Below are 21,346 nucleotides of genomic sequence, written 5' to 3'. Positions count from 1 at the left end.
CTTTGGTTTCATTTATCGTGTTCGAAGAACATCATATCGATAAGAAACGTAGCCGCAAACAGAAGTACTTTCGAGCTCTTGTCTACTCCCTGCAAGAAAACGACTCTGAAGTTATTCGCTTTGGTCAGACATTCTTGAACGAACCCGGCGTGAGTTCTAGATATCGTGGCCACCGGATTCAAACCGCCCGAACTATAAACGTTAAATGGCACGTCCGCGTAACAGCACGGCCCATGACAGACGCAAGTGGGTCCTTCCATGTGAAACAGCTCCTGCCCTGTCGAAGATTCCACGGTGAGTTTAGGAGGGAACGGACAGCATTGTTGGGCTTGGCGAATAGTTCCGATCTTGATGCCTTGTGCGGTGACTTGTAACGCGTATCGTCCGGTAGGATCGGCGCAGCACGGAAATATACAACACTTGAACTCGCGGGTCAAAGTCAAAACTTCTAACCCTGTCACGTCAGCGACGTGAACTATAAAACCTCTGTGTTCTTTGCAACACATTCTCTGACAAATTCCTGATTCCTCGGAGCAAAACAGGACTTGCTGTCCGGCCGCGTTTTCCACAGAGTATCGGTTACGCATGTCGATACCGGTGACTACCTCGGCTACATCGATCTTCTGGTTAATCCTTATTTCGTCTAAAGTGCTGAGGTAATCAAGAGCGGTGGTGGGCGGCGGCCCTTGGACTTGGCCGAAACCCGGCTGCATCTGAAATCCTTCCATGATGGCGAAATATAAGACGGGATAATAAAATGGATGAAGTAAATTTCTGGGACGATTTTTGTGGCTGTTACGTCACAATGGCAACCATTCCATGTTTTCGATCAATATTTCCTTTCTCGCATTCAGACTGATGAGCTGTGTATATATAGTATACTCAAGAAATAAATATAATCACGAGTAGCATGCTACAACGTACAAAAAGCATAGGCGACGAGAAATCTGCCCGGAAACATGATATTTCTATAATTTAACAACCATCGGCTCTATCAATTAATTCGCTCATGACACCCAATGTGCAATGCGATACATTGGACTCAACGCAATGAAATGAAGAAATATTTGATGTAGTTTTTGATCGTCAGCAGTTATTATTAATTAACTGCGTCTCACGAACCACGGTGGTTTTGTGACGGTATGTAGACGGTTTAAGGTCGTCGTCCCGCTTAGTATATTTGTTCGTGAGTACGTAACTGTAGTGGTCAAATTCACTCCAAATGCTTGTTCAATGGTCAATCACCCCTAAAGAGTAACTTTATTCCAATGCTTCCCAAACTTTTTGTATGCTTGTACCATTTCGAAAATTATACTGAGCCCACCCTACGTACTACCTCGTTATATCGACCGCAACTCAAAAGTGCTGAAAGCTACTATTTTTGCTTGATCACAAGTTGTTACCGAGATCAGTTTGGTACAAATTATTGTCTGGCGTGAGGGCAAGATTAGGTATGCAAACTTGGTATGGGATCGTTTGAAATCGTGACAAGACTTGATAATTATCGACGCCCGATACAGCAAATGGCGCGAAGCGCAGAAATCGTTTCGGGATTTTTTTCGCGCATTTTCGCTGAATAAAGTGCTTTTCAGAGTTAACTTGAATGCGAGTAGAGCGTAGTCGACTGTATTGTATTAATGTGGGACGTGATCGCAAAGTAAGAGGTGAAAAACTTATTCCGATCGACCAGAATCGCGGGTTCGAATGTTCATTCTACAAACCGGAATTTGCGTCCCCGTTGTCGTCGTCAGATCCTTTGTCGTCGTCGTTGGCCAAATCAATTCTGCGCAAATATAGCTTGTCGTTAGATGGCGGAAATGATTTGATGAGCATATCATATTTATGCCCTTCGTTAATTCATGAGTTCCTCAACGCGTATAAACGTGACGATATAGTGTAGCGCAGTGCTTTTCAACCTGTGTGACGGTTCGCACTAGTGCGAATGAAAAAAATTTCAGTGCGAATGGCGAGCGTGGTGCGAATGGTGCGAATGAAAAATCCGTATGAGTGCGAACGGCAAGCGAGGTGCGAATGGTGCGAATGAAAAATCCGGATGAGTGCGAATGAAAATTGTCCATGTTCCTCACTTTTTCCGACGTGGAATAATTCAAATAAACACGATATTAAGCACAGTGAGCCCGTAATTTTTGTCGTTTGGAAGCAATTGTAAAAACTTGTTGGTAACTAGGCTTTTCTAGTTCACAAGTGAGGAACGCTCCCGATGCGTGTATAATGCAAAGCTTGAGATAATATTTCCGCGCGAGAGGATTACGTCACTGCATGGAAAAAAGAAGGAGTTCAATCGGTATCAGTTGCTCTCTTGCTCGGAAGCATCCACCGTGTATGGACATTGGATATTGTATACCGACCTTATTGCAGGAATGTAGGTAATAGTAGCTGATGCCAGTGTTGACATTTTGCATATTTGAATGCAAAATATTGGAATTTTGGCACACATTCATGTTGGTTAACAGCAGAATTTGACGTTTCTTCAACTATAACAATTAGCACATTAGATCTATAACAAATGTTGTTTACTCGTGTACCTAACCAAGGATTAGAGGCTGTTATAAATAACATTGGTGTAAGCACATTAGTGTCTTACGTCCAATGAATATTTATCTTGCATCACATCGAATTATTAAGTCACTGGGCAGTTTAACTACTGACCAGTGCAATGGCCTGTTTGTAATGCGAACTCCACAATTTATAGGCTTAGACACGCTTTCCTGTTCTTGGACTGATGATCTCAGGCCAAGTCTAGGTCGTAAAGGCATATGCCTATATATAACATATTGGTGATTCCACTAAGCTTGCTGATCCATAGGAAAAGTTTGCCTAGTTCGTGTTCGTACCGCCTTTGTACTACAAACTTTGTAATACTCCGAACTCTACCGGTTTAGCTTGAGCAGATGAGCAGTGAGCACCCTCTGCAGAGCAAAATCAAATCCACCAAGCCGTATGTCTTACAATATTCCTTTTTTAGCCGGCTTAATTAGACTGTTGAACCTTATTACTCTTTCTGTATAAGGATATGTGGGATAGTAAAGATAATTTGGCATTATTTCAGTCAGTTTTCCAATATTGTACGATTGACCTAAGAGCCATCCCGCAGTTTTCTACCCGGGCCGATATAACTGTGTGTTAATCATGAATCTTATGTGAGTAATAATTATTCAAGAAGGTGAAAGTGTGGGCTTTGACAAATGACAACACAAGGATGCCGAACGTTGGTATTGAAAGATATGTTGATTTGTGTACTGCATAGATAAGAAGTGAATGAAGCCTAAGCTTATCCATAAACAACAGTCATCAATTACTCGGATTGTGTGGGTTTGTATAGCAATGCATTCCTGATTTTAACGCCCACCGTACCATCCAATCGTCTAACATAAGGGTTACCATACTTTGGAATCGGGAAAAGAGGACACTATTTCAAAATTTTCAAACACAGAATGCGGGTGGAAAATCCTGAAAAGGTGGTAAATATTTACCACTTCGTAGTCGGTTGACTAAAATGAAAAAAGGTCAACTTTAGCTCAGCTCCCGAAATACCCTCCGGAGCGTCACTTCGATGCTGATTTACGGCATCTCAGTCGAATTTTGCAATAAATTTGACCAAAATACCTAAAAAAGAGGACAAAATCTCATGAAGGAGGACATTTAGGCGTCCTCGGAGGACATTTTCAAAAACACGAAAAAGGAGGACAAATCCTCCTAAAGGAGGAGGTATGGTAACCCTATCTAATATACCTTAGTACGCGAAGCATCTTTTCGATTGTTGTCAGAAAATGAACCAAAGGTGCTAGTCGCAACATTGATGCTACGATTCAAGTGCAGTTTCACTATTTTGTGCGTTCTAAATGCAAACACATTCACATCGCTATGACGTAACATGTGGATTTAGTGGCAAAGTGATATTGTTGCGAGTGAATATTGTTCTTGGGTTCGCCCTTTAAGCTTCCAAGCAAATCACTGCACGATACCCCCGGAAAATGCAACGAACTTCTTTAGAATAACGGGAGTGCGATATCTCTGATATTTCTACTGCAGAGATTTTAGTGCTTGATTAGTCAATAATACGATACGCTGAATGCAAAATAATGAAGCTCTGTACCTCCAAGAAGCTCTTCGAATACAAAAGTGATAAGTTTCTTCATTTTCTTTTCGTGTACTAAATTTCGGCTGACTGGTGCGAATGAAATTATTTTTCAAAAAGAAGTGCGAATGGAGCTCAAAAAGGTTGAAAAGCACTGGTGTAGCGGTATAATCCACAGCTGCAACACCAATGGGTTACGGGTTAGAGTCCAACCGAGGTCGACCCCAGAATTCCTGCCTAGGCTCCTCCTCTCCATGTGATCCGTATAGAGTATAGACGGTGTCATATAAAAAGCCCAGAAGTGGGCCGTGCTACAAGCAATGTTTCGTCTAATATTTGACGAGTTTGTGCCTTGGACGTCAGTGCGTAGTGACTGAAAAAAAAGGTCATCACTTAGGTTTTTTTGTGCGCAACTTAGATTTTCTGTGCGCAGAGACCGTGTCAGCACTGCGCATTTGCGCACGTGCGCAGCTTAGAGAGAACATTGGCTACAAGTCGGTAAATACGGAATAAAAAATGAAGAATGTCGGCTTAGTGTAAAATGACCAATGTTGTTGAAACCCTAATAATATCAAAACAAGCAAACGCGAATAACACTCAGATCCATCTTTTACGAGCCTTCTACGAGTTATCGAGTGCAGACTCGCCAGGACTGCTGTCGCCCCATGGGTACGTTTGTACGATACAATTGGTATTACTCTATTGAGAACGATCCGGTGTTCGGTAGCATATCGGAACTGCCATGTACCGGAATAACAGTAGTGCCATGGTAAATTGAAAGGACGGGTAGTTGTTTTTCACACGCGTGCCCAAACATACGCACCACACCACGTCGTTGTATTGGTCTATTCGATGGGGGGGGGGTGAAATGAACCGGTTTTCAAGTTTGAAACGTAATTGATAGATTCATAAGCGTCACACTCACCTAAAAAGCAGGACACCGTCAGTAAAGACGTGTTAAGATATCGTAGTGGTATGATCCACGGCTGCAACATCAATGGGTTGCGGTTCGATTCCGACCGAGGTCGACACCAGAATTCCTACCTAAGTGTTGGAGGTTTACCTAGGCTCCTCCTCGCCATATAATCCGTGTAGGCGGTGTCTTGGTTGGCCGTGCTACAAGTCGGCAGCTACGGAATAAAAATGAAAAAAATTGGGCATCTGTAAATGACCAGAGTAGTCGACACACACACCATGAATAATTAAATAGTATATTCATATCGAAATGAACCCGGATATTATCGGCTGACACTCGTCAGGGGTATAGTTGTCAGCAACTATGAATACCACAAACTACTAATAAATAAACAAACAAATAACCGTCAGTAACGAAATAAAACTCGCCAATCGCATCTAGGCTGAAAGTTGAATTGCAGGGGCCGAATTCAATCTACAGTGAAGTTGGATTAACTTTGAAGCAAACCTGTAGAGTCAATAGGGGTGGTACATGAATTGGCAAATTTATGGGTATTATATTTTCAAGCTTAAGCTGCAGTCATACTTTGAGAAATAGAGAAAGTTCAGCTTTTTCAAATTCGATTAAACTTGGAATTATCGCGCTGTTCATTTCAAAATTAGGCTATTACATTAAAATTAGAATTAGGGAATTCGAGAAAATATCTATATTTAATAAAATTCAGTTCATAACAAATCATGCAGGGCTCATCCTCTTAAGCATGAGGATAGAAAAGTGTCTGCACAGCATGCTTGGCTCGTTTCCCACTACACCAGGAGTGTTAACCATACGGCCCGCCACACGATTTCATCCGGCCGCCTATCACTCTAGTCGCTATTAACAACAAGTCGGTTACATTGACACGAAACTCTGGGAAGGCAAGAAATTGCGCGCGCTGAGTTCAGAGTGTTATGGACATATGAACCAAATTCTATTTGTTCCCAAAAGTTAGAGCGTCAATGCGAGACCGTCATATACAGGAAATTTAACGAATGTAACAGTTGCACAGAAGTATATTTGGTCGCACTGCTGTATGACATCTGACTTAAAATGTCCCGGCCTTCAGAGAACGCCAAATCGTGTTCGATATTTCAGATGATATTCGTGTTCGATATTTCAGACGAAATGACTGAGTGGGAGGCGTGGAGCGACTGTGGTCGGAGTTGCGGTAACGGTATACGGACCAGGTTCCGGACATGTGTGGACAGAACAGTGCCGCCACTATACCTGTCATCGTTTTGTAGGGGAAAATCGACATTCGAATATGAGAGCTGCAACCTGCAGCCATGTTGTACGTATCAGTGTCAAGTATCGCGCGCCGCTCACGGTTAAATATTGAAGTGAAGTGGTGAAAATAATATTTTTTGAGGATTTGCATTTCTTCATTAAGAGATTATTTCTATTGTGGTAACTATGCCCGTCGCCCATGTTAGAGAGCCCAGCGTTGCACTGGCGTAAAGTTTTGAAAACGTGGTTGTTAATCTATGTTGCCTATTTTATCTCCAAATTGAATTCATGCGGTCAGCGGCCTGTCCGAGATTTGAGTTGGCGCCCCCTACACTACAGTAAGTAATGCAAGTAGCCAAAACCAATACTATGAATTCCGTGCGTGGATTTATTATATGTAGGCTATACATCGGACTACTACAATAGACTAAGTGTAAATCACGTAAAAAGAAATTTCATGTACCAAATTGTGCTTCCACCTCCAATCCAATGTGTGGAAATGAATCATTCATACCAATACTTAGAAGATACAACCCAGGAATATATTTTAGCGCACTCTTGTGATTTATTTGGGTGGCACACTGAACAGGATCCTCTACACCTCTACGATACATCTCGATAAGAATTGGTGTACCTGACTCATTTTTACATTTTGCAACGGGATGAAAGCACAAGGGTGTCTGAAAGTGACGTTAACAAGGTTTTGGTCCTACATTCGAGTGACAATCGAAGAAATACGCTATTTCGTTCACAGTGTAATAGAATTTTGTCAATGCACACCTCTATCCTCGGTTGCATAGAATGTTTGAGACACAGATTGACTTTACTCGCTAACTTTACATACAGTTATCTGGACGCAGTGGTCTTCCTTTTCGAAATGCTCTGTTACTCTCGGAACTGGCGAGATCGTCCGCACCAGAAAATGTGTGAACGTCGGCACCAAGGTCATGACTCCATATCCGCAATTTTGTCCCGATCCGTGGAATATAGGCGCCAGAGAAGTCCAGATGTGTAACGTTCAACGAACATCAGTGAGTTGATGTATTTCAATCTCACAAGTGCAGGAAATAATATTCATTGAGAGTATACTACCATAGATCCAGCGGTGATCTATAACGGCCTAGCTCTACTTTTTAGAAGTACTGAAGTTTTGTTTATAGACTATTTCCAATTCTGCTTGAACTTGCTTTCGACGAGACTATTTGCTTCTAACATTTTCTATTTTGTAAAGATTTAATTTAATGCGGGAAATCCTCATGAGGAACCGAGTGAATAGTCATTACAACAACTGATGCATATATTTCCGATGATTGTACCCATATTTGTGGCGTCAAAAGTCGTTTTGCCCCTCTTTCGAGCTAAAAAGTAGCCAACACCGACTGCCAGAAGTATTTGAACCCGCGACCAGAATTAATTTGCAGACCTTTCGTGCTGTACTTTTACCATTAGTAGGTTTCTAACGTCTTGGAAATCACTACGCCTACATGTAATTACTGTCGGCACTTTTATTTCTACTTGAGAAGCAACTTCGACTACTTTTACCACCTCTGGATGCAACTGTGTGTATTGGACGTTTATTCTAATTCATTCAGTTGTTGGCCAAACATTAGAATACTAGATACAAAGCCCTGCGGGAATGACAGGCTCCGCAATGGAAATCAAATTCTATTTACTATAGCTGACCATCACACATAAAACTTTACAAATCGTATCATCTCTGAATCGATGTTAATTTCAGAATCACACCCAGTAATCATTTAACGATGCTGTCATATTTTCCTTTAGATGTCTTCGCACGTGGAAACTGGCATACTGGCACCACCCCCTGTCTTTGTACAAGAGCCTCACCCTGGGATAGGTGATGCGTGAATTACATAGGCCGGCGTTGAATCAATTTCAGAAAGTTGAAATGATTCTTTCCCAGTATTTATTGGATGAATAATATTCGTTAGAGCCATATATTGGACGATAGTATACAGTGATTGTTGTACAAAACATATTCACCTGAAATAAAATCTATTTCTGTCAGCACTTCTATCAACAGTGTGTCAACTACCGTTGAGAGAGAGAGAGAGAGAGAGAGAGAGAGGGAGAGAGAGAGAGGGAGAGGGAGAGGGAGAGAGAGAGAGAGAGTGAGAAAGAAAGAGAATAGAGTCTATATTTTCACAGTATTATGTGTCTGACAGCACAGACATCTTCATGAATGAATTTCGTCGACAACATAGGTAGTTTCGTTTTCCTCATATGACCATCAAATTGTTATGATGCATCAGCTCATGTGGTCAGATTTACCAGTATAGAGCTGATGAAGGGGTTATATTTGGAAATTTTAGTCACATCATTAATGATGACGCATCTTCGCGTTGTTATTAATCTCTTTGTTGCATGCCGTTATTTCTTTGCACCAGGGTTGTCGGTATATTCAAAATATTATTGGAATCGCCAAAACGTCCCTGAAAAGCCTCCATTCGTGAGACGCACGCGATTCCAACTTGGTATTTCTATATGAAGATCATCACTTTTCGCTGCGGTTTGCATTTACACGACGGGTCTGTGACTGCAAGGACACTATAATATATAAAAATCGAAAGATGAACTCACCCCTATCGAATCACTAAGAAATTGAAGAAATCTCTTCCAAATTTGGGAGTCATTTCGTAAATTCAAATATTTCCGGCCGTCAACACAGGATGATTTAGTTATGTGTATACGGCCGCATAAATATTTGTACACAACCACAGGTAGACCACCTCTGACGTTTACAGACCTAACATTATTAACTATCCGGCAGCTAGTGGGATAATTCTGCGCGAAACGACTTTTTCGTAGTGTTTATCACTGTGGATTGCATATTATGGTACAAAACGTTTACTACAATCGACGTGAATTCAAGGAATAAGATCCTATCTTGCAGATTAATCACTTCCTGAAATATACCATAGCATATGTTGCCGGTTTTGTTGGAGATAGCAAAGATAATACCTTCATCAGTGATTGACAAATGATGCCGACCAATTTACCGCAAAATGGCGTCAACGCATTCACGCAGAATCTCGTTGGCCTACCTAAAACACGGATGAACGTTAACAGCGCATACAGTCGTACGAAAAGAGCTGAGTATTGAAGACCACTGGTGGGCGGATTTGCGGTCGTCATCAGCAGATGTTGCGCCACAGCTAAATAGTATCATATAGAGCAGTAGAACCCAAAGTGGGCGCGAGCCATGATTCTCTATCGGTTATTTTAGCATTGATAGATGCAGATCGGCGAGTGCTATCCGTTAAAATAAAATAAAAATACATCTCATTGCTACAACATAGCTTACTATTATGTCGTTATTTCATAGCTCTTTGCGGGTGAATATACGCTGAGTCAGTGCTTTTCAACCTGTGTGACGGTTCGCACGCGTGCGAATGAAAAAAATTGCAGTGCGAATGACGAACGTGGTGCGAATAGTGCGAATGAAAATCCGGATCAAGTGCGAATGAAAATTGTGACTAATTGTTAATTTTTCTGACGTTGAATAATTCAAATAAACCTAATAGGAAATTTAAAGTCAGTGTAACTTTTGTAGTGGCGACGAAATTGTAAAAACTTGTTCAACTTACGACGCACCACTATTCGTTGCTCTCAAAAGCCGTTCTGAATTAATATTTTCGTCAAATTGACTGTCTGCTTTCTTTCACTAACAATCATCATATTTTCATAATAACTGCTCGATTAGCGCGAGGCATGAGGTCTGAGGATAGCAGTAAATGCCATCATTACGCACACTTGCAAGTAACTGTAACTCAAATTTTCACTCCTTCAAGGGTTATTAAGGTATGGACCGCAAAGGGTTTAATTTTGGGTCGACACGGTGCCAGAGCTATCTGTTACTATGTATATAATATTTCATGAATTTATTGCAAAAAATCCTGCGATAGTTTTTACATATCCAAGGTCACTGTGTTGGGTACTGTAGCCAATAAGCGAGATACGCAGAAAATATGGCTTTATCATGAGAATTCATGATACGATTTGTCCGACTGGTTTTTCTGGAAAACATGGTCGAAGACCGTTGGGATGAACTATTGTAACGGTGTGCAACGAGCGAGTTCAGGCCTATGAGACTCATTCATTCCGAGGCCAACCCCTTCTTCGTCGGTCACATGCAGACGTAAAGTCTTGGCCAACAAACCACTGATAAAATGCGGTATCAAAAACATAAGCGGCGACAAAATCTTGGTATAAAAATGATCGATGTTGGATGGCCAAACCTTTCGATATGCTCCGTTGTCAGCACGGAATAGTCTCGTTCTTGCAATCCGAGTAGACAGTAGTACAACTGCGACACGCAGAGGAATTTAATTTGCCCTAATATGCAATCGCGTTCATTATGTTTTGTAGAGCTGTGTTGAGTAGAATTGTGTTGTGCGCGTTCTGTATGTCATACATGTCCGTAAAATCGTAGCATATACCTGTAATATTAAACATCAATTCCTTTTCATGCGTGAGGCTCGGGTACCGAAATGCCACAAAAACTCTCAGATCGCACAGCTCTTCTCATATACTAGCGAGACAGAAGTTAAAACAAGTATCATAAGGTAGCGAACTCTAATGTGCCTACTCTTGATCGGTTTGCACTAGGGATGGTGTGAACCTCTAAAAGGTTCAGGTTCGTGTGAACGCGAACCTTTTTGAAAGGTTCTGTGTGAACACGAACGTGAACCTCATGACGTCACGGGACGTCATATTGCTAATTCCAACCTATCCTTCAATGAAATGATAGCCTGTATTAATGTACACGATACCTATACGACGATTCAGGCAGCACTACGTCACAACGCTGAAATACATATTGACGTTTTAAACGTCGCCAAATGTATCAACTGGGGCAATCAAATGATATAATAATCTCATAAAATCAATTTCTTCCGTCGCTTTGCCAACAATTTTGACGAGGACTTAGCAGGGAATATAAGGGAAGGAAGGGACGTAGTTTATTTTTGTCTTTGATGTTCTTGTGGCATATACACCGACTCATGATATACATACACACGATCTGCGTATATGCATACCATGATGTGCATATGCCGTCGGGCAAGGAAGATGAATATTTTAGCCTTGTAGCAGTGTTGGGACTACTCGAGTCATGACTTGACTCAAGTCAGACTCAAGTCACCTTTTTCGTATGACAGATCGGAAAATGTATTCGGCGTCTGAGTATTGCTACATTGATATTGAGCAGAGTGTAAAACGGGTTTCTAAACTTGCTCTCGATATTACCCCGTTAACAAGTTATCCAGCAGTAGCCAACGCCTCAATCGCACCGATTTGGTTTTAATGATCCAGTAAACATAGGAAGTAAAGATTGACCCCATACGCCTGCTAGATTGATTAGTGGAATCATGGCCATGGTGGAATAAGCATCATTCGCTGACTAGGCCCACGTAGCTTATTTCGATCGTGATATTTTGTGATTGAAGGTCAAGCTCGCAGCAGAGAGTCAATAAAGTTGGATATTTCGAGCAAACTTTTGCAACAAAGCAAGTAAAACTTTTGAGATTGTCAAGGTACATGCTCGTTTAGTGTTGATTTTTTATGCCTATAGCGCCATGCATATAGAGCGGCCTGCAGTTGAAATGCAATAAATTTGAACCAACGATGTTGTAATGAAGTGAAAATTGTAGTGTATGAAAAAGGTTCACAGTGCAGAACCTACCAAGGTTCTGTTGTGAACGCGAACCTCTAAATTTCCGAGGTTCACACACAGAACGCGAACGTGAACCTCACGTTCACACCATCCCTAGTTTGCACCTTATGTTCGAAGTCATAAGGCAAGAGCCTCAACAAAAACATGTGGGGTTTTCACCTGTCGACAAACAGGAGCCTCCGGGACCTTTGTGTTAGCTCTCCAAAACTATTTCTGCCTGCAAGCATTTTTCACTCGCGAAAAATACGCTGCATTTTGGATAGGAGTGCAGAACAGATTTTAAGACCTGACTATCACAGCACTAGTAGACGTTCTTGTACAAAACCGAACAACTGGTTTGGCTGAGAAGGGTGAAATAGTGGAAATCAAAACGAGCGAAAAAAGTTGCCTTTTCAATGAGACACATGATAGCTTAAGCTACATATATGTATATAGTATAGTTGCAAATTTGTTGCACATCTGAACAAAGTGTTGTTAAGTATCTTCATCTTCTTTTTGTATGACAATTTTCGATTAGTTCGTGCGAATGAAATTTATTTTACAAAAAAAATGCGAATGGAGCTCAAAGAGGTTGAAAAGCACTGCGCTGAGTAGTATTGGACTTATTGCAATTTTTACGTGAATGTAAGCCATTATTTTGATGTTAGGAAAATTGTGTCGAAATTTACTCTTCACAGAGACAATATATAAAGGTCAATAACCAGCGGAGCTCAAGATTTATCCTTGTCTGACGGGTATTCATCCATGCGTTTGACGCTAGTCTGCAAGAATTATCTTTCTTGGTTTTCAGAAGCAGCCTTGGACGGCTTTAGACATAACCAATATCCATCATTTTAGTATTTATATACAGAAATTGACTATAACAATTCATAGGAACAAACAACAACTGTCGTCTATTATATTTTTGTGGCATTTTGAGGTGAATCAGAGCCGCAAGAAGGCTACCTTGCAGCCACATGATAGCCGCGGTTGGGAATCACTGTTCTAGACGGCTGGTCCGCGGACCGGTACCGGAACGTAGCAAGTTTCTTGGCAGTCCGCGAAATATATTAGAATTTTATATCTCAAATCCAAAATTCTAATTAATACGCATGTTCATTCATTAGACAAATAAAACATCAAATGATAAATTTATTGATTGAAAAGATCGAAATGTATTCTTCAGCATTTTGTCGTAAGAGAGATGTCATTGTCTACTTTGATGGTATCTCCACAATGGTGCAAGTGTTGTTGTCCGGAACTGTTTAAATGTAGCCAGGAACTCGTTTCGGACAAGTTTTATGTGAAAGCTGCGGTTATTTTCAAACAAACGTTGTTAAATTACGACGGTGTAATTAAGCGACACTTGCACCATAATAGAGTCTAAACAGCAAACACCATCGCATTCCTTTCGAAGGATACCGACCAATCACGATCAAATTAGTGGTCATTAAGAGGACTTCGTAAACTTCAATGGAATCACGCAATAGCTACTACAGAAAGGAGCATAAATGAAGTTTACAATGTACATTTGGGTTGCATTCATTCATGGTCTACCTGTCCGCGAGGTTAAAAAGGTCGTGAACCACCGTCATAGATACTCTTAGTGCGTTTGTATATACATGATGTTGGATACTACACACACTACACTACACCCAATAAGTGAAACGTTAAGAAAATGTGTTTGACAATAGTTTGTGATCACTAAGAATGTTTCCACCCGCACCCCAGCATAAAACTAATAGGATAGATGTTATGGTGTTATTAGTCCTTGAAAAGCATAAACTTGCGAAGACAATAGGCAGAATAGAGATTGAGAGGAATAGAAAGAGTTCGGGTCCGACTGATCGAGATGAAACCTCATATTAGGGACTTTGAAAACATAACCGTCTGATTCAGCCGATCCCTAGAGCATTCAAAACTTCAGCTATGTACTACAACCTGAGCCCGATAAGATCACACAAATTATAGTGGCATTGTTAAGCTTTATATTTGTATTCAATAATGATATATCCTTTCTGAAACTAGGAATCCGTCGTCACTTGCATAAGCGTCTATGCTTTCCCTTGTTGAAAACAAGGCATATAGGCTACGGCGGTTTCCTTAACAATAAAGCGGTCAAGCTTAAGACGTTTTTGTGATGCAGCTGTTGTTTGTTCATCATGTATTTCGTACCTCAACATACCCACAATCAATCCTAAATCATTATCTATCAACCTACGTACAAGGCGCTTTCAGAATCGCCGCCTTTAGCAGACTCTTTGATTAGCTAATCAACAAGCTGCTGCTGTCGTGGTCATTAAAGCATAGCCGATTAGCCAATCAAGAGCCGTGGTTTCGTGGTTACCAGTCTTCTCGTCGTTCTATGGTCGGCGACACGCCCATTCTTCGGCAGCTACTTTCAAACGCTTTGCACGAAATCTTGACGGCCTTCCAGTGAGCTTCTTTTAGGCCCAGTGCCGTTTTTATCAATTAACTAAAGAATAAGACATTACAACGTCGGATTTGTAAGATTTTCCAAATTTTGGACAACCCTATAATGGTTATACCGATTTACCCTATTGAAAATTGATATTTACTGTCTTTGATCGCTGGTACATGGTAGGCCTACATGGGAATTTGCACATAGCTGCCTAATCCGGGTTTTTCGTATAGTCCTGATAAGTGGGCTATTGATCATGTCTTTGCCAAAGTCAAATTAAATCAGCGTTAGATTTGCCTTCTATTGGAACAGATCGATAACAACTTCGTTCAAATATCCTATGATCGACCGAAAAGATCATCGCTTCATCAAATATGACGGACCTGATGTGTGGAGCAATATTTCGCCGGACATCCGACAGTAGACGAGCATGTCCACATTCAAGTCTAATTACAGGCAATTACAACTAAATAAATACTAGTCCGTCCTCAAGATTACTGGACCACGACTGACCTATCGATCTCGCCTTCCATGACATGGCACCCCATTTCTTGTTGCTTATTGCTTTTTTGTATACTATATCTTCTTTACCTTTCATTCAGTGCGCATGCCTCCACTTTACATCGCCTAGGCCAAGGTGGGTGTATGATTCCATAGACTACTGCAAGTCGCTTCGACTCCTTCCTATCTTTTCATTTTATTGCATTTGGGGTGTATTGAACCGATAAAAATTGCTACTAAACCAATGATGATAATGATAAAATTTAATGAATATTGTGTCATAGTAATAGCAGCGTTTTTTTCGATCGTATACCCTTGTGCTTTCAATAAGATCTTTCGTTATCCCTGTTCATTTTCAACACGATTTTGGTGGTACCTATCTTAAAATCAAAAAACCTATTCACAACACACGCGCGTTGCACGAAGAATCTTTTTCATCTGAATAAATTAGCCCAGAAAACATTCCACTTTTTTATGGTTTGCAAAATAACAGCTTGATAGTTTGTAGCGTCCATGGTTGTACCAGGTCGCGACGTTCCGAGTCACAAGTTATTTCCTGATTTAACGTTTGACTCGAGTCATTTTTATTTTCTCACCCAGTCATTCCGCATGCGAGTAATTCTACGAACGGTCGTGCCCAAGTCCAAATCACAATTTCAGTCACGAATCATCAACGGGTCGTGTTTTATCATCATGAACTAGCAATATGATATAACGCTGATCTTCCACCGCATGGTATTTTTTCAAAATGATGTGAGAGTGAAGTTTTAAGAGCTTTCAGGTGTTTAGAGTAGTTTTAGAGTGAAGTTTAAGTTCTCAAATCTAAAAAAATAAAAGTGACAGTAGAATATATTGTCGAATACTTGAAAATCGAAAATTCCGCCGCGGTGCGCGACTATCCACACGGAAACCCAAATATACCATATAACAGTGAAATGTGTTACTCTGGTAATGGTAAAAAGGATTGGTTTATTATCCTATGGAGGGGGGCGAGTCCGACGTTTTTTTGGGGGGGAGTGAGGGGTGATGAAGTACTGTTTCTGTCCTGGATGCACGCAGAACTTCTGGTGTCACGTACTGTTGTCAAAGGGACCGCGCAGTATTGTATCGTGTTTGCGGAAACTAGCAAAAATTAGAAGGAACATTGAAAAATGTAGTAGCAAATTTTTCCGCGCATCGCTGTGCATCTCCATTTGAATGTAGTGTGACTTTCGCGTGGCAGTGTCATGCGTGTTGATCGTCAAATGGGGGGCCCCACACCCACGTTATTTTGGAAGAGGGCTGGCGAATTGCTGTTCCGGTAATCTAATCCGCTAATCTTTGTCCCTATCTCTCGCAATACTTACCATATATATTATACTCCTATACGTCGTCTAAATAATTTTTGTTTATATAAATCTCCAGAACCGCAATAATGTGTGCTTCCACGGATGGAATAAAAATATGCAATCGTAAGGCGAAAACATATTTGCAGATTATTCGGCTCAATGGGGACAATGGTTCCCTTGTTCGAACGCCTGTTGTGGTCACACTATACACGCCTCATAATAAGATGGTGCATAGCAAGTGATAATACCGTGTCAAATAATACAATTCGAACTTGAAATATTCCGTATATATATTGTCTTTCATTCCGGTCTATCAATTATTTCTTCAAAATTATGAACGGCAAGGTGAAAGTTCTCAGTGTATGGCCATTACGGGGCAGCAAGACATTTTACGAATTGGCACAAAACAAATTTTATTGCTAGTGCAATAAAATGAAGGAAACAGCAACAGTATATTCACTGCGATGCAGATCCGAGAGATTATGGGCTGTTTATCCGAACTGTCGTGCTTAATATAGTCGAAACCCGTAATAGGAACTTGATCAGTGAAAATTGCCAAATCTACATTTGGTTCGAATATAATTTCTCCCACCTATTTTGACACTATGTGAATTGATAGCGAGTTAAAATGTTTCCCTACTTTAAAATGAAACAATGTTTCCGTAATTTTGTCACGGTCGCGCATCGGGCATATGACTTTCGACTGGGACAGAACAACCGTTGGGATTTTCTCTATAAATAGATAGCGAAGACATATATTTAAGTGCTGGAGTATCTGGAGTATCGACATAATCTGATAGTTTAAAAGCGAATGTGACCTCTTTGGGAGAAAGGGCGCCTCTCCCATTCCAGCTCGCACTAGTCATACTAACTTTTCGTTTTGAACAATCAATCGTGTAGGCTACCTGCTGCTCTGTTTTAAATAAATCAACACTACCAATATTTCTATTTTCGAATATCAGAAATATACTGGATGATGTTTACAAACTTCTGTATTGCAATGTTGTAATCTCGCTATAGATTTAGACAGGTTAGCATTTATAAAGTCAACACTAATACGTTCCATTTCATATCAGAAAAGCTACAATCAGTAGTGTACTCAGCGATGTGGAGAATGCCGTAAATGTAAAAGTAAATAACGAAATGTAGACGCGTTGACCATCGCTAGTCTATCAACGGATTGGAATTTTGACATTCAGATCAATTCCAAAAACAAATTAATCGCCCGTTACCCGTGACACGTATTCGGTGATTCAAATTCAGACTATTTATTAGCACTGGGAAATGTCGAGTATATGATCATAGATATTAAGATTAGATAAGGATGGTAGGACCTACTAAGGTTCGTTTGTGAACGCGTGACTCTGAATAATAAAGCTACCATATCAAACTATACCGACATCGTCCTGTAATGGCACAATTATACGCCAAATGAGTCGTTGAAAATGCACCCAGATTGGTACAAAATACTGCATGCTCAAAATGCGCATAGAACTATAATTTCACAATTCACAATTCCATTTGTGTGCCTTGGAATCAACTTTTATCAAAATACACCAACCAAAACTCTCTCAACAAAAGGAGTTCGTGTACCACCTAAAAATAGTACATTGAACGCTCTCTCATTCACGAAATTTCATGCTGGTGACGTCATATTTTGTGATACGATTGTTGATATACAATGTTCTTTCCAATTCTCTACTAGTTGCTGACGATTACCCCTGACGAGGGTCAGCCGAAAATATTCGGGCTCATTTCAATGTGAATATACTATTTAATTATATATTGAAGTTCTGTACCTCCAAGAAGCTCTTCGAATCGTTTTCAATTCTTCTAATTTTTCCCTGCGGGGTGGCATTTGTCCTGTTGGGTTCAGATCGCCAGGACAGGAACATTCGGCGCCTGCCATTCAGCCGGCTATAGACAATTAAACATGTATGTATATTGTATATATATCGAAGTTTTCGGTCACGACAAGGGCATTCCTTCCAGGCCAAGGTCTTCTCGCTGCTGATCGTTCTGGCGCACTTCTCGGAGTCGCATGTTACATGGCCCATAACTTCATATGTCTTGGTGCGTCTTGGCGCAGTAATGGCCGACGCCGAAGTCTCCATTTCGATAAATTCTACATATTTTCGTGGGGGAAGGGTTACCCAATAATTCAGATATTCGGCAATATTAAATAGCGCCACTAGCGCAAAAACATCTGGAAAAAGTGGCATAAATTCTGTACAATATATGTTGATTCACGAAATAATTTTGGCCGCCTTCGAGCTCGACCCCCCCTCTTCCCCTCATTGGGGGTTTGAGGTGCGGCAGTTACGGTCCTGTTCCCCACTACCCAACACTTTTGTCATCACAGAGCAGCTATTTGCCGGTTTGACTACACAGGACGACAGCCACACCAGCACGCAAGACAATTGCCTATAACTGCAACATGAAACGTATTGCGAACCGATACCAACCCCGCAGTAAGGCTCAATATTTCGCGAAAGCGTTATTTTACATCAAACTAGTCGTGCTGGATGCGTTTGTGACGCTATGATTGGCCATCCAGAGTTGAAATGAGGTTTTGTGAACAACACGCAATTTAATTTTCGATACATACACTCTAGAGCAGTTAACTGGTAACGATAATTATTGCGCATGTGTCTCCGTAAATTTCAAGACTGTCCTGTATATAATTTTGAACAAATGCTACTATTCCCCACCAGAAACCATTGAATTCCCCACCAGTGGAGAATTCCCCACCGTTTGGGAACCTCTGTACTATATTGAGATACCGTAACTACGGTCGCCTCGACATCCTTATATCTGTTCACTGTATCGGATTGTGCATCGCGTGTCTTGACCGGGTAAATTCAATAAAAAACCAACAATGACACACTCAAAATTTGGATTTTTGTTATACTTCGACATAGTTCACCACATTTGCTCGCGGCACACTGGGGTAGTCCAATTGGCACACTAGTGTGCCGCGGCACACCGGTTGAGAACCACAGAGTTAGGATATTGCGGTACGTTGACCATAACACCATGTCAACCTATTTTTTTCATTCGACCGTTTATGATTCACAATTAGCACACAATGGGCCGTCTACAACGGTAGGCCTATAAAGTAGGCTATAAGCTGTAAAATATCAAATGATAAGTTCACCGACAGTGCAAAATCTACGATACAAACGAAATGCAGGGGTAAAATTATTTTTTGACTTCGTGAACAGTTTTGACAAATTGTTGACCTAACGCTCCAATTTTGACAAAATTATTTACTTTGACATGTCAAAATAAGTCGCCCTGATGATGACATTACAAATAGGTACAATCTTAGTATATATCATTTGATGCAGCAGTGGTTGTCAACCTTATTCAGTATGAAACTTTCGCGTTCTCGGGTTGGCAATTGGGTATCAGTGTCGCCGACTGTATGGTGGGTAGACCACTGTATGCTGGATGGTTACAATGTGGTCAATGAACATGCTCGACATTTTCTGTCTTGAGGGATTGTTTGTTGGAAGTACTTCCTACTACAAATTTCAATATTTGTTAGAAATGTGCTGAATAATACAGGCATTTTTCAATTTACTCGTATTGACTTCGTGGGTCGGATGGGTGGGTCACATGAAATCGTGTTTGACACCCCTGTTCCAGTTTTTCGGCAGCTAATTATTTTTAAATGCGAAACTATCTATAGAAATAGAATTGATCACTTTTAGAAATGCGCATCTAAAACTCTTTTTTGTTTTATCGGTTTATTAGCAATTTTTATCAGTTCAATACACCACAAAAATTGCGATACAATAAAAAGATAGGAAGGTGCCGAAACGAATTGGAGTAGTATTTGAAATCAGACACCCATCTTGGCCTAGGCCAGTGGTTCTCAAACTTCTTTAGACACGCCCCCCCCCCCTTTATTATAGTGAAAAGTTTCGCGCGCCCCTTATCGTCATATCGGAGACCGCAACCATCAGAATGCTAGCAATACCATCGGATATAGCAGGGGCGGGCAACATAGGGCCCGCGGGCCGGATCCGGTCCTCGACGGGATTTTGTCCGGCCCGCGGACAGTTTCCCGTCTTACATGATAAGGTGGCCCGCGGCTTCAGTCTGCCGATATTCCCCACTTCTTGCCTAAACGTCAAATTCTAGTGACTGTATCTTATTATATAGCCTAAGTGTGTGCGCAGCGTGCGAGAGTAGAGCTTACGCATAAGATCGTCGAAGCGAGAAGACATGCATTATCGGCATTTACCATGTACTCAACCCAAATGAATTGATATCTTGGTAAATTTGGGGTACCGGGCTTATCGAACGCCTTGAAATCTTAATTAAGGGTTGCACCATAGTGTCCTATATGGTGTGGACACAAGCAAATCTCACGGCTAACTGAAATAGGTCTACGTCACACTTTCCATTTGGCTAAAGGCAATTTGACGGTAATTTTTGACCGGCTTGCCGAGCATTCAATTTGGTAAAACTGGTATCAATCGAAAGTTACCGCGGTACTGATTGCGAAAATATAAATTTTTTATCTGCTCGTGGTCCTGGAACCCCCCAAAATTAGCCTCGAATGTTTCATTGTAACGGGATTTGATATTGTGACGCAGCCACGTCGTCTGCGCAGCTCAGGAGCAAGTGCGCACGAAAGTGAAAGTGTGAATGCTCAATCGGTTGCACAGCAATTTCGGTTTGGGCTGCTCTTACTTGCTCCCAGATGGCATGCTTGCGTCACAGTACCACACTCAGTTGTAATGCAACATTCGAGGCTGATTTTGGGGGTTCCAAGGTCACGGACACAATAAAATATATATTTTCGCAATCAGTAGCGCGGTAGCTTTCGATTGATACCCGTTTTATCAAATTTCGAGCTCGGCAAACCGGTCACTATAGGACATTTTTTGCACCTCATGTGTTAATTGATCAGAGAGAAGCAGACATGGTGGCGCCAGTTTGACAATGCTGTTCTCAAATCTGCATTGTCTTCGTCGTTATCGGCGAGAAATGGCTTTGAAGTGACATTGCTGTCGTTAAAATATAATCATTAAATACGCTTTATTCCGTGTATATGTAGATAAATGGGCGAATAATGTATCGATTCAGCAATCTGGCCCGCCAAGTACATAATTTTCCTGTATCCGGC

General features: G+C 41.1%; 1 protein-coding gene across 1 annotated transcript; it reads right to left on the bottom strand.

Annotated features, from left to right (window-relative positions):
* Position 1: 1 nt before the first annotated feature.
* On the bottom strand, positions 2-762 carry LOC145436659 (phospholipid scramblase family member 5-like). The gene has a single exon (XM_080314004.1). The coding sequence runs from the start codon at positions 726-728 to the stop codon at positions 9-11; it is 720 nt and encodes a 239-aa protein (XP_080170130.1). The 5' UTR covers positions 729-762; the 3' UTR covers positions 2-8.
* Positions 763-21,346: the final 20,584 nt, after the last annotated feature.

Source organism: Botryllus schlosseri, chromosome 1 (assembly GCF_051294905.1).
Source record: "Botryllus schlosseri isolate E-star chromosome 1, Bs_hap1, whole genome shotgun sequence".
Lineage (NCBI taxonomy): Eukaryota > Metazoa > Chordata > Ascidiacea > Stolidobranchia > Styelidae > Botryllus > Botryllus schlosseri.
Note: the sequence above shows the minus strand (reverse complement) of the source record. Positions and strands in the feature narration are given on the sequence as shown.

What these genes read in the sequence shown, in the direction of transcription:
- LOC145436659 (XM_080314004.1), bottom strand. Translation starts at nt 728, where the DNA reads ATGGAAGGATTTCAGATGCAGCCGGGTTTCGGCCAAGTCCAAGGGCCG.